Raw genomic sequence first — 14028 nt, 5'->3', positions numbered from 1 at the left:
AAACTTTCTAAGTCTCGGAGATGGGTTACTTGATAGAACTTTCGAGACAAAAAATGATTTTGAATTTTATATCACGAAGTTGAAAACTTTTTTTCTGTAATTTTGCCTTTTTCAGTTTTTTTCTGTATGATATATTTATTAACAAGGTTAGAAAACTAAAATTTGCAGTGTCGAATCCAATCATGGAAGATATTCCTGTCTTTTTCTCTCTCTTTCGGTGAGAAATCCTTTCCTTCTCTTTCTCGTTCACGTTTTTCTTCTCTCTCTCTCTCCGTCTCTCTTTGTTGATGCCGCACTTCAGCTGCTGTTATGTGGGGTAACGTCGTCATCTCTGATCCTTTATATAAATGAAATATAGTTAAAATGTTCTTATCATAAACGATCTAACAGGAAATTTTTAGGAAACCATTGTTAATTGCTCTCAGAAGTAATTTGTAGCAAAAATATTGATCCTGTTTGTCTATTATGCAATTTTTTGCTTGGCCGATTTCTCGTCTGACCCAAATGACTTTTGTCTTCAGAAACGGGATAAAGAGGTACCGCCCTGAGGGCAACCGCTCGCCGGTCGTTTGGGAGCAATTCGCCCGAAGTTAGTCGGTCATGTTTGTTGTTGTTGTTTTAATTTTTGTTGCTGTTGTTGTTGTTGTTTTTGTTGATGATGTTGTTGTTGTTGTTTGTGTTTTGAATTCGCAGCTTCTGCTGCTAGGTGTTGATCCCAGTTCGTCTTCTGAAATAAATGTGTCTGTATCAGCCGCAATCACGTGCCCTTTGCCGTGTCCGGAATCTTCTCTTTAACGCATCTCCAGATCATCTTCAGAAGTTGGTTCCTTAGACCAGCCAGCCGTCTCGGTAAATTCCACATGTTCGTTCAAACGATTCATAGTTCGGCTTGTTCTGAACAAAAATTCGCCATGAAATTTGTCGGTTCTACTCTCAGGAAAGTCAAGTGGTTAGCAACTTCTGACCTGATCAAGATCATCTGAACGTGAGAACTGGGATCAGCAAAGATTTTCTACGGCCCGCTTTCGTTGCAATTTTGAGCTTATAGGAAACATTTCTCCTAAGAATATAAATGACATTTTTCTAGTCTATTCAAATACTCTAGGTAGGGACTCTATCAAAATCCTCCGAGAAATCAGATGAAGTCAGTGTTATAGGTTTTTACATCATATATCACCTATTTGTCTAGAGCCATTTGTATCTTAATGAAAAAACCAAGCATAAGGGTAACAACCGATTTCTTTTCCGTAAAACAGTGTTGGTGCGCTGTCAAATATTTTTCATTTTGCGGATAAAACGTTTCATGGATACATTTCCGTAAAAACTTATATATATATATATTTATAAGAAGCAAAAATGTTCTATAGTTGTCGACAGGTCGTCTATCTGCCTTTTTGAGGATTGGAGATACTGCGGCAACTTTTCGAGAGTAACTTTCTGGTATCTTTCTTGTTCGTTTGATTTTTCGAAAAAAATTTTTAACGGTAACAGCGAATGATGTGCTAAGAACAACAGTAGAGCACTGGTGGAGTTTCATGTGGCCCTCTGGTCTTCTTCTCTTCTAGTGAAGCGAGTATTTCTGGAATGATTGAATTGAGATACAAAATTCGTTAAGATTGTTTTGTCGCATTGTTTCTCGTCAAAATTAGGTGAAAACACTGAATTTAAGTACTGGTTTAACATGTCTAACAAGTTTTTCAAGTGTTTGAAAGTCAAGTGAGTGTCCCGTTGATCTAACATAGTCTGTTGTTGCAACGAACGGTCAGGCTCAACAGCTTCACTGACGACGAATTTTTAGCTCCACTACCTTATTTTTCCTGTAACTTTGTGTATGTTATGGATATTTCCCTTTTGTTTTGTTTAATATGATTTCACTTGAAATTCTATAATGTAATGCATGAAACAATTATTCCTAATTCCAATATATAGTTAAAATGGCCTGGTCCGAAGAAATGAAGAAAAACGAGTAGTAAAATAGCGGTTGATTTTTATTCATACGCGAAAATCATAAGAGTAGTAAAATAGCGGTTGATTTTTATTCATCCGCGAAAATCATAAGATAATTTAGAAGTGAATTTAGTTAACTTCACAGATTGAGTCTTTCACGTCGTTCAATTGAGCAACTGTATATATCTCATATTTTATTCATTTCTATAACATTTAATTTTCACCAATTTAACCAAAGTGTCAACCAATTACTATTTGATGCATATATTTCCACTCATTTATTAAAGTTTGCAAAAAATTGAGAACAATTTGTGCTTCTATCTTGGCTCATCAATAAAATAAGGCTTTTGAATAAAAGTTTTGTTTAGAAGGTTTCGAAAAAGATCAAAACAGCAATTTAAAGAAAAATTGATTCTGAAGCAACGACCTGTCTTACATAGGCATAAAAGTTGTAATTTCCAGTAAAAATTAGTTACTAATTTGGGCTATTTTTTAGCACTTCTGAATTCACTCCTTTCCGTCATCTTATCAAACAGTCACGTAGCATTGATAAATTAAATAAAATGATTCTAAAAATATACAAAATAAAAGGACTTAGAAGCCCGTACCTAGGTCGCAGTGAGTTTCAGCGCTGTACCATTGACTTTCAATTGTAACCAGTACTGTACCAGACAAAAAGCAGTGTAAATAAATTTGCCAGTCTGCCCAGAGTCGATTAAGAAAAATCCCAGTCTGTTTTTTTTCTTCGCAGCATCATTTACATTATTGGTTAACACTGCACAGAATGTCTCAGTTCAGACTGTACAGACGAAGAACTAACAGACTGTACATAGCAAATTTTGAAAATTTCGAATGACTGATATCATGCATGAAATTTTCAACGTGGCGATACCCGGAGCTGCATTCTAGCCTAACTTGTACATACTACACCACAATTAACTGACACATCGACTTCCACCGACTTCCGCCGACCTCCGCCGACTTCCGACATCGGCCGACTTCCACCGACCTCCGCCGACTTCCACCGACTTCCGACCTCCGCCGACTTCCACCGACCTCCGCCGACTTCCACCGACCTCCGCCGACTTCCACCGACCTCCGCCGACTTCCGACCTCCGCCGACTTCCACCGACCTCCGCCGACTTCCGACCTCCGCCGACTTCCACCGACCTCCGCCGACTTCCACCGACCTCCGCCGACTTCCGACCTCCGCCGACTTCCACCGACCTCCGCCGACTTCCGACCTCCGCCGACCTCCACCGACCTCCGCCGTTTCTACCTGATTGATGTGAATGCACCAGTGTATTTATGTTAACCTTTTTCCAGTGTTTGAATAGTAGACTCAATGGTCTTCATATGTTGTGTATTTCAGATTTGATTGAGACTTGTATTTGAACTTTGTGTTTGTTGAACTGACTTTGATTTGATTGAATTGTTTGGATTGTATCAAGATGGAACAGGTTGTTATTACGGTGCAGTTACACGAGTCGATTATGAAATGCAGGGGGGAAATAATGTTTGTTGTTGCGGATCCTGAAGAGAAGACGTGCCATGGAATACTAACAGTGAGGATGGTGTTCGACATCGATAACGAACGAATGGATCGAGTACGGAATTTGCGAAAAAGACGGGCACCTGATGCGAGTGTGAGTACTGTAGTGGATGGACGGAAGGGGAGGATTTTTTGCTCCATCATATAGAAAAAATCATTTAAAATTAAACTTTTTTATCAGAATGAGTACTTGATCATTGGCGACTCGAATCTTCGGGACGCCAAGGAGTATCTTGAGCAAGATCTGCTCTTGCAAGAATTCGGGTGAGAAATCTCTGTTGCTGCATATCTGAATATTGCTTGCTTAAACTGGCTCAAAAAATGTGTTTTTATAGTGTAAAATACGATGGAGAAGGAGGTCGACGATGTCAACATTTAATGAGCCTTGTAACAGACGCAAGGCAATACAAAGGTGTATTTGTGATTGTCGGGGATAATGATGCAAAAACCAAATCTGTGCAATATATTTGTTTGAAATTCAAGGAGTTTCGAGATGCAATTTGGCCCACGAAAGTCATTTTTGCAGGGAACATGCGAAGGAAAGACTTGCCCCCAGAAATGGTGTCTAAAAACAATATGTTCCTGAGGAACCAATTAGGAAGTCAACTTAAAAGTACTAGAATAGTCAGAAGGGAAGATTTCGATGATAACTGTAGATACCACTTCGATAAGTATGGAGAAGGGTATCGCCATATGGCAGCCCTAATCCTCTCAGTGATCCGAGAATTTGATAGTTCCTAAATAGTTTTGTACATTGTTATCAGACTTTGAATCTTATTGCTTCTATCCGCTTTAATTGATGTCATTTGTTCGGTCTTTGTCTTTCCTAGAAGCTGTCATGTATTCAAGTGTATATTGTTTGTTTTCAGTATCGGCCGGCTCGCTTTCCTTTGTTTCAGGTCAATTTTACTTTGCTTGCAACCTTTCGTAACTCTGAGGGCCTCTGCTGATGAAGATGGAGTCTTACGAGTCACCCTCTTCACTTATTCAGACTTCTGTGAAGCCTCTGCAGCAACTTTTCCCGGCTGCAACTGAAGACTCATTGATGACAAGGTCACGTACGTGCACCGGGGAGAATACAGAGAATGGCGAGGAGAGTTTAAAAGTGAAAGTGACCTGTGAAAGTGACCTGTAAAAGTGACCTGTGAAAGTGACCTGTGAAAGTGAAAGTGAACTCAAACTTCAATTCATTCACTTCAAAGTGAAACTCTTCAATTCATTCATTCATTCAATTCATTTAATTCACTTTCAATTCAATTTAATTCATATTTTTCACTTTTTTCCACATTTAACTAGATATTTTCCGTTGACGCTTTTTACTAGAGTCAGAGTCATCATAGCGCATGTAAACGCAGTTTTGAGTAACAAACTGTAGTCATGAGTATAGAGTAGAGCGCGTTTTAATTGCCACTTGAGAGAACACTTAAGTAAATAATACGGGCGAGCAATTATAATTATGCTGCACAGATGCAAATCCGTCGCCTTCGGTTCATGCCTAGATGAAAGTCAGCCGCTTTTTATTCATGTGCCGCTAAATTTCAGCCGCCTTATAATAATGCCCCGATAAAATTCAGCCGCGCTTTATTGCTGCTCAGATAAAATTCATATAAACAAAATCATGCCCTAATGAGTCATCTTTTAAAACAGACTATAAATTCCCAAAACTGACATGAACAGAACAAGTGTCAGGCAAAAAATCACAATGAAAAATTTAATGTTACAGCGCTGGATTAGTCGTAGACCAAGGTACGGGAGGAATTGAAACAAATTGAAAGAAGTATATGTTCAGATAATTTGCAAAGCTATGCGATTTCACTACACCTAATTTACGTTCCCAAAAATTTTATAGCAACTCATAAGGTTTTCTCTTTGTTAATATATCTGTCATATTTTTCTAAATTTTTATGCAGCTGTTATTCTGTCGCTAATAATCCTAAGCATACTTCACAGACTTTTGGTGGAACCGTTTTTAACCTTTCGTTCAGAAAAATGGGATAACTTGGTAAAGCCCAGAGGGCATTTGGTAACTGGGCAGCTCTCTTGGAGCCATTCAACAAAACTGAACTTTCATAACTAATTTGATAGCGTGAACGGTGGTATGTAACCGTAAAAGTGTGATAACTTCAGCAACCCCCCAATTACCCCCAACACTCCCCGTCAAACCTCCTCCAGCTGGCGATTTGGACCCCTTTCGTTCAGTTCTCCCCAACCATAGCACACCCACTTCGCTTGAACCCAAAAACGGCATACAACCTTCACCCCTTTAGATTTTAGAAAATTTTAGATTACCTAACAAAATCGTTTATGTGTTCTTCAACGTTCCGTATAATTGAAAAAAAAGCAGAAGCTCAATATTTTGAGTTTATTTTGAAAATTAAAAGTATAAAATTTCACTAGCAATGAGCAAGCGATGAGAATGCATAAATTAACTGGAGGATCTTTGAATCAAACTTTTAATATTCAACCTGCTGATCATCGATTGCTTTCCTTTGCCACTATTCGTTGCAGTTTTTGTTCAGCAGCTTTTGAAAAAGATCAAGAGAAAAAATTGCAATGTTGAAGCGGTGACCTAACTTACATAGAGATAAAAATTGAAATTTTTGTTAAAATTGGTGACCCCTTGGAGCATTTTTTTGCACTTCTGAATTCACCCCTTCCCGTTACCATATCAAACAGTCACATGACACCGATAATCAAACAGATGAATCAACGAATAATCCAACTTAAAGCATTTTGAAAGCACTGAAGTCAGTTAAAAGTACAATTTGTAAAAGTTTTAAGCAAATCTCCAATTTAAACGCACCTACATCACGTTCCCAAAAATTGCAATTGATATTTGCAAGTCATAAGATTTTTCCGATAAAAGTCAAATTTTGTCATTCTGCCTCTATACGAAAGCCTTGATAAATTATTTTTAGCAGTCACGAAGATTACTAAATGCGGATTAGAAAACCAAGCTGCAATTTAGATTTTACATATATTACCTCCCTTATAAAATTTGGTATCTAAATAATGAATAAACACATAATAAAAAAATTAGTTAAATCATGCTTTAGTTTGCAAAACTTATATTTTGAGCGAGCAAAATTGCTTTTAAATGTCAGCATTGTCAATTAGCCCATGTATTAAGATTATGTTTTATAGGATTTCGCGGACAACATTGCCAATAAGGAAAACTGGTTCAAAACTGCCCAAAATTGGGAATATTTGTCACTAATATCTGCAATTGCGAAATTTGGCGTCAAATTGAAAAAGAGCGACAAATCAGAGTCACTAGTATGCACAAATTTAAGTGACCGACATCCGTCCAAATATCAATCCATTCCGCACAAAATTTTTAAAAATGAATAAAGGGAAAATGTGGCATATAAGTGGTCCTTCTTATCAAAATGCAGTGAAGGATAATTATAATATCCATCCGTCATAATTTATAGCATAAATTAGGGGTTCAAAAACCAACATAAAGTAGATTGAAATTAAAAAAGGGATAAGTATTCGTTTAATCTTTCAAGGTTTTTGAAACTGATTAAAGGAGAAAAAGTGGGATATAATTAGAGCTTTTTAGCAAAATAAAGAGGTGTAAATATAAATTTATTCTGTCAGAGTTTTGAATAAATAATAAAGGTTGAAGTGTATTGCTGACGATAACCCAGCTCAAAAATAGCATACATTGATGACAGGAAAACGTGAAGTTTCGAGATCAGTGGTGGATGATTGAAGAATTGTCTGCAATTTCATTGTTACTATTGTCCATAATTTTACCATACATCTTCCACGCGAGAAGAGGTGACAAAATGTCGTCACTCCTGTTCGGAACGCGGACATGGTTAATATGTAGGATTGGCGAGATAGCGAATTTGAACTAGTAAATAGTAAAAAAAACGTAGTGGAGATTTTTCGAGTTATATTGATATATCGAGTTATTATTGTATCAAAATCCGCCTAAATGTTTAATGAAAAAATTAACAACGAATGTGAAAAACATCAATAACGGTTGTCTATTGAACCTAATTTGCAGACCAGTGTAACAAATTCTGTCCATATTAACTACCCAATATTTTCACCTCCATTAACTCAACAAAACAATACAATAAACAAACAACGTACAATCGAATCTGCAGATATAAACATCGGGTACATCTTTCAATTAATTGAATGATGAACCCGACATTTATATCTGCGGATTTGATTGTACGTTGTTTATTTGTTGTATTGATTATTTGAGTTATATTATTAGTTAAGATGTTTTTAAATTGATCTATTTCTCAGATTTCTACACAAAATCTAACCTCAGTAACCCCCGACTAAACCCCCCAATTACACCAACAATCCCCGTCCAACCGCCTCCAGCTGGCGATTTGGACCCCTTTCATCGAGTTTTCCCATCCATACCACATCCACTTCGCTTGAACCTAAAAACGGCTTGCAATATTCACAACCCCCCTCCCAATGCTGTCATTCTTAAGCAGCAGCTTGTTACTTCCGTCTCCAATAGCTTGCTGGTCGTTTTCTAGATTACTAGCCTGAGGTTATGTTTTATATTTAGTTCGCCTTCAAGTATCAAGTTTTTCAAATTATTCCTACACTAATCCTATTAAACATTCTCAGTTATAAACGGTGCAATTTCAACTCTATGAAATACATATACTATTATTTAAATACTATTTGTATTAAAATTGTTGCTTCCCTGGTTGGCTGAAAAAACTGTTACAACCTATAAGCGTTTGAACAAATTGAAATGCAGATATTGACCTACAATTCATTTGGTTTAATCTCACTGAGTTGCCTTTTCATTAGTCTGGAATTCAGAAAAAAAACTTAATAAGTACAGATAATATTAAATAATTGGAAGATTATGATCAAATTGAAAAGGGTTGACTCTTAGGTTATATTGGTGAACTGAGACTTTGAAAACTTTAAATGCATTGAAATATCTATTTATGAATACATAAAGTTTTAGATTACCTAACAAAATCGTTTATGTGTTCTTCAACGTTCCGTACAATAGAAAAAAAAGCAAAAATTCAATATTTTGAGTTTATTTTGGAAGTTAGTAGTATAAAATTTCACTAGCAATGAGCAACCGATGAGAATGCATAAATTAACTGGAGGATCTTTGAATCAAACTGTTCAGCAGCTTTTGAAAAAGGTCAAGAGAAAAAATTAAAATTGAAATTTTGAAGCGGTGATCTAATTTACATAGAGATAAAAATTGACATTTTTGTTAAAATTGATGACCCCTTGGAGCATATTTTTGCACTTCTGAATTCACCCCTTCCCGTTACCATATCAAACAGTCACATGACACCGATAATCAAACAGATGAATCAACGAATAATCCAACTTAAAGCATTTTGAAAGCACTGAAGTCTGTTAAAAGTACAATTTGTAAAAGTTTTAAGCAAATCTCCAATTTAAACGCACCTACATCACGTTCCCAAAAATTGCAATTGATATTTGCAAGTCATAAGGTATTTCCTGTAAACGTCAAATTTTGCCATTCTGCCTGTATACGAAAGCCTTTTTGATAAATTAATTTCTAGCAGTCACGAAGACTACTAAATGCGGATTAGAATACCAGGCTGCATTTTAGATTTTACATATATTACCTTCCGTATAAAGTTTGCTATCTAATTAATGAATTTGGTATCTAATAAGCTCTTAATAAAATAATTTTTCAAACCATGGTTTAGTTTGCCAAACCTATGTTTTCAGCGAGCAAAATTGCATGTAAATGTCAGTTTTGTCAATTAGCCCATGTATTAAGATCATGTTTTACAGGCTTTCGTGGACAACATTGCCAATAAGGAAAACTAGTTCAAAACAGCCCAAAATTGGGAATATTCGTCACTGATATCTGCAATTGCTAAATTTGGCGTCAAATCGAAAAAGACCGGACAAATCTGTGTCACTTGTATGCACAAATTTATATCACCGACATCCGCCCAAATGTAAATACATTCCGCGCAAAGTTTTTAAAACTGAATAAAAGGAAAATATGGGATATAAATGGTTCTTCTGATCAAAATGCAATAAGGGATAAATATAATATCAATCCTTCATAATTTATAGCATAAATTAGGGGTTAACTCAACATAAAGTAGATTGAACTTAAAATGAGGGATAATTATTCGTTTAATCTTTCAAGGCTTTTGAAACTGATTAAAGGAGAAAAAGTTGGATATAATTAGTTCTTCTTAGCAATTAAAGAGGTGTAGTTATAAATTTAGTCTGTCAGTGTTTTGAATAAATATTAAAGGTTGAAGTGTACTGGTGAAGATATTTCAGCTCAAAAATAGCATACATTGATGACAGGAAAACGTGAAATTTCGAGATCAGTGATGGATGTTTGAAGGATTTCTGCTATTTCATTGTTACTATTGTCCACAATTTTACCATACTTCTTCCACGCGAGAAGTGGTGACAAAACGTCGTCACTCCTGTTCGGAAACGCGGACAAGGCTGATATGTAGGATTGGCGACATAGCGAATTTGAACTAGTAAATAGTGAAAAAAACGTAATGGAGTTTTTTCGAGTTATATTGATATATCGAGTTATTACTTTATCAAAATGCGTATAAATGTTTAATGAAACAATTAACAACGAATGTGAAAAAGCATCAATAACGGGTGTCTTTTGAACCTAATTTTCAGACCAGTGTAACCAATTATGTCCATCTTAACTACCCAATATCTTCACTTCCCTTAACTCAACTAAACAATACAATAAACAAACAACGTACAGTCAAATCCACAGATATAAATATCGGGTACATCTTTCAATCAATTGCATGGTGAACCCGAACGTTGTTTATTTGTTGTATTGATTATTTGAGTTATATTATTAGTTAAGATATTTTTAAACTGATCTATTTCTCAGATTTCTACACAAGAGTTGACTACCGTACGGTAGAGGGTACTGCTAAGGCTGGCACAGATTTCGTGGCATCCAAGGGCACTCTGCACTTTGAGCCAGGCGACTTCATCAAGACCATCGAGATCCAAATCATAAATGACGACATATACGAAGAGGATGAATTTTTCACTGGTATTTATTAATTTATTACATCTTGTTTACCTTATGTCCGTTGTTCAAAAAATGAACCGAATTCATTGGCGGATGATAATGGGGCAAATTGCCAATTTTAAGAAAACCACAAAGCAATCATATCGGCAAAAATTGTACCGGACTTGGGGATTTATTGCAAAGGGCATCCGTCGATCATGTTCTTATAACAGTTCCATTTTTAAATTGTTTACCGACCGTATCATCATTACCCTTCTATGTCCGAATATTTCCACCGAAGCCATGGATTCAGTTTGATAGCACTGTTGACAAGAAACAAAATCTTTGAATTTGCCAAATTTTCCCGAAGGATAATTTGAAATTGAAACGAGAAATTGAAATGAGTAAAAAAAAAGTTAGGGGTGGGGGGATAGAATCTGGCAGCAATTATACAGACTGGAATGTTTGATCAGGGTGTGATCCAGATTATACATAGTATAATGAACGCACTAGCTTCCGTCTGGAAATTCTGATCAGGGTTTTAAGGTCTGGACGACGTTCTGATCAGAGGTCAAAAACCTATGGGCATTCAATGTTATATGTTTCATACTTTTGCGTTTTGGTTTAGTTTTCCTGGACAATTTGGTCAATCAGACAGACACCCCAACCTCAGCCTTGAGTACACATCGCAAATCAGACAGGAGTGGGAGCAAGAAAGAATCCACCACACACACAACATCCAATGGACGTCATAAAGTCAGACGAGGAACAGCTAAACGCGTCCAGATTCAGGTCAGTATCTGGATATTTTCCATCACAGCCTAGGTTGAGAGGCTGACTGTATGAAGACTATAGAAAAAATCGACACTCCTTTCATAAAGTCTTTTCATTCGCCGATAAAAGGTCTTTTCACGTCAAATATCGGTCGACCACGGTCATTTCATAAATCAACCCCTCAAATATAGATAGCCCCTAACAGGAACTCAAAAACGCAATCAGTAAACTGCTTATATCTATATACCCACTCAGGCTTTAATTATAACGAAACACACACTGGTTAGACCACCAGCTATTTTAAATTGTTCCAAACAAATAGCTATAGAAATATCACCCCCAAAACGAGTCAACGTTGATTTCATACATTTGTAGATTGTTCGCCTTTCCTATTATTCCGACCCAACTTGTGGGGGGGAGGAGGAACTACATACCCAAACGGGTTTTTTTTGTTCAGTCAATTTTGGCCGATCGATATAATCGTCGTAGGGAAATATGAGTGATATCATTAAAAAGCTGGCCTGGCGTAGAATTCAAAGTTTAAAAGATTTTTTGATTTTCGTTTTTTTTCGAAGAGTTATCGAGGATTGAAGTTTTGTGTGAACACGGGATATTTGTTCACTTTTAGTGTAATTTTTTTATCAAAATTAAAATATTTTCTATAAAAATAGTATTTCAAAATTAAATTTCACGCCAAAAAATGGACCAATTTTGTGTTCCTAATAGACTAAAGGTGATAAAAATTACTAGTTTTTGGTCTCATGTTTGATCATAATATCAAAAAAAATTCGAATTCTATTTGAGAGCTCTTTTTTCTATAACAATTTTCTCTTTTTTTGCTTTTTTAAGTTACCTAGAGACAAGTCACTTTTTATTTCGAGGTTCTATTAATGATAAACCTCCTTTAGATTCGAATGAAGCCCAATGAACGAAAAACATCGTTTTCAAGGAATTGCTCATGTGTTGTTTTAGCTTCGATTCTGAGTTTTCGTTATTTTAATTGAAATTTCTTTTTGAGTTTTTACTTATTTATTGGAGTCCTGTGGCATGGATTCATTGACTAACAGTGCAATATGTTCCATAGTGAGCATTAAGTGAACATATCTAGTGCTTTGAGGGGACAGCTAATGACTGTTAAGACTTAAAAAATAATTTTTCGAATTTTTTTTGAACATTAAAGAATCGTAAACTTATTATCGTGAACTGTAAGTATGACTTCAATGACACAAGAATTCAAAAAATTAAAAAAAAAATTGGATATTTTCGTTTTATTGGTTACTTTTGAAATCTGATGAATTTATCCAAATATTGATATCTCCCATTGGCTTAAGAAAGATCTTTAGTGGATCACAGATAAAAAATTCATAGAAAAATTTACGGTTCAAATGGCTTCAACACGTTCTTCTAGCACTTTTCTTTTGAATTGTTGAATTTTGCCTGTTTTTTTGTTGTTTTAATAGTCATAGGACTTATTGTGATATATTGTTGATTACCAATACATGATCATCCCAATGTACTCCCATGGGGCATTTTTGAGAGTATTTATTGACGTCCGTTGAAAGCTTTTGAAATTAGTAGCTGTTAAGAATTTAATAATAGTTTTCAGAAAAGTTTTTTTGAACACTAAAAAATCTTAAACTCTTTCCATAACTGTTGGTCAGTGTCATTATTGACAGGACCCACTTGCTTTTTATTGCAACTACAATTAATCTGGTTAGCGGTTTTATCTTCTCACTTTTGGTTATATGACTTCAATGAAACAAGATTTCAATTCTTTTTCTTTTTTAAATTTTTTTGGATGTTTTTGTATTTTTGGTTACTTTTGAACTCTTATCGCATTTATCCGCACATTTTACACATTATCAAAAACAAGTGTAGCCCCATTGGCTTAGAGAAGACGTCCATTGGATCACAGATAAAATTTTTAGGGAAAAGCTAATGGTTTAATTGGCTTCGACACTTTCTTCCCGCACTTTTCTACTGAATTTTAGTTTTTGCCTGCTTTTGTTAATGTTTTCACAGTTCTAATACTTTTTGTGATGTCTTCTTATTTATCTATGCATCACAAGCAACCTTTGTTTCCCATCGGGTTATATCTGAGCCTAGTTTTTGAGCTCCGTTCAAAGATTTTGAGTTTAATGGCTGTTAAGAGTTAAAAACAATTTTTGGAAATTTTCTTTGAACATTAACCTATTCAAATTTTTTTCGTGAAGTCTTGGTCAATGTCAGTAGTAACAGAATCCCTCTCCATTCTACTACAGTCAAAATTAATCTAGTTAGCGGTTTTATCTTCTACCAATTAGTTTTAAAACTTCAATGCCACGAGACTTCTTAATTTTTTTTAAATTTTCGGGTACTTTATTTTATTTTCGGATCCTTTTGAAATCTTATCACATCATACTACTGCTGATAGTCCCAATTGGTTTAGGGAAGAAGTTCAACGGTTCATAGATAAAGTTTTCAGGGAGTAGTTTTGAATTGTTTCGACATTTTCTTCTGGCTTTTTTCTTCTGAATTTTTCGTTTTTACCTGTCTCTGTTGTTGTTTTCGTAGTCAATGCCTTGTTGTAAGGTGTTATTGATAAAAAATTAATGGCAAACAAACTTGTTGTACCATCGAGGCATAATTTAGCGTAATTACTGGCTTCCGTTGAAAACTATTGAATTTAATGTCCTTGATAATACGTGTTTTCTCATAAATTTCTTGGTTCTAATTTATTTGTTCATATTTGTTGATTTTCTGTAATCAT

The 14028-nt window shown here is 35.4% G+C and overlaps 1 protein-coding gene across 1 annotated transcript in view; it reads left to right on the top strand.

The window, feature by feature from the left end:
• LOC142353612 (sodium/calcium exchanger 3-like) overlaps positions 1-14028 on the top strand; it is a 155416-nt gene that overhangs the window by 102242 nt on the left and 39146 nt on the right. Inside the window, exons 11-12 of the mRNA XM_075405898.1 lie at positions 10380-10547; positions 11134-11297. Coding sequence (XP_075262013.1) covers positions 10380-10547; positions 11134-11297 — 332 coding nt within the window. The remainder of the gene's footprint in view (positions 1-10379; positions 10548-11133; positions 11298-14028) is intronic.

The sequence above is a fragment of the Convolutriloba macropyga genome, chromosome 14, assembly GCF_964194025.1.
Source record: "Convolutriloba macropyga chromosome 14, txConMacr16.3, whole genome shotgun sequence".
Taxonomy (NCBI): Eukaryota; Metazoa; Xenacoelomorpha; order Acoela; family Convolutidae; genus Convolutriloba; species Convolutriloba macropyga.
This window is presented reverse-complemented; position numbering and strand designations above follow the sequence as displayed.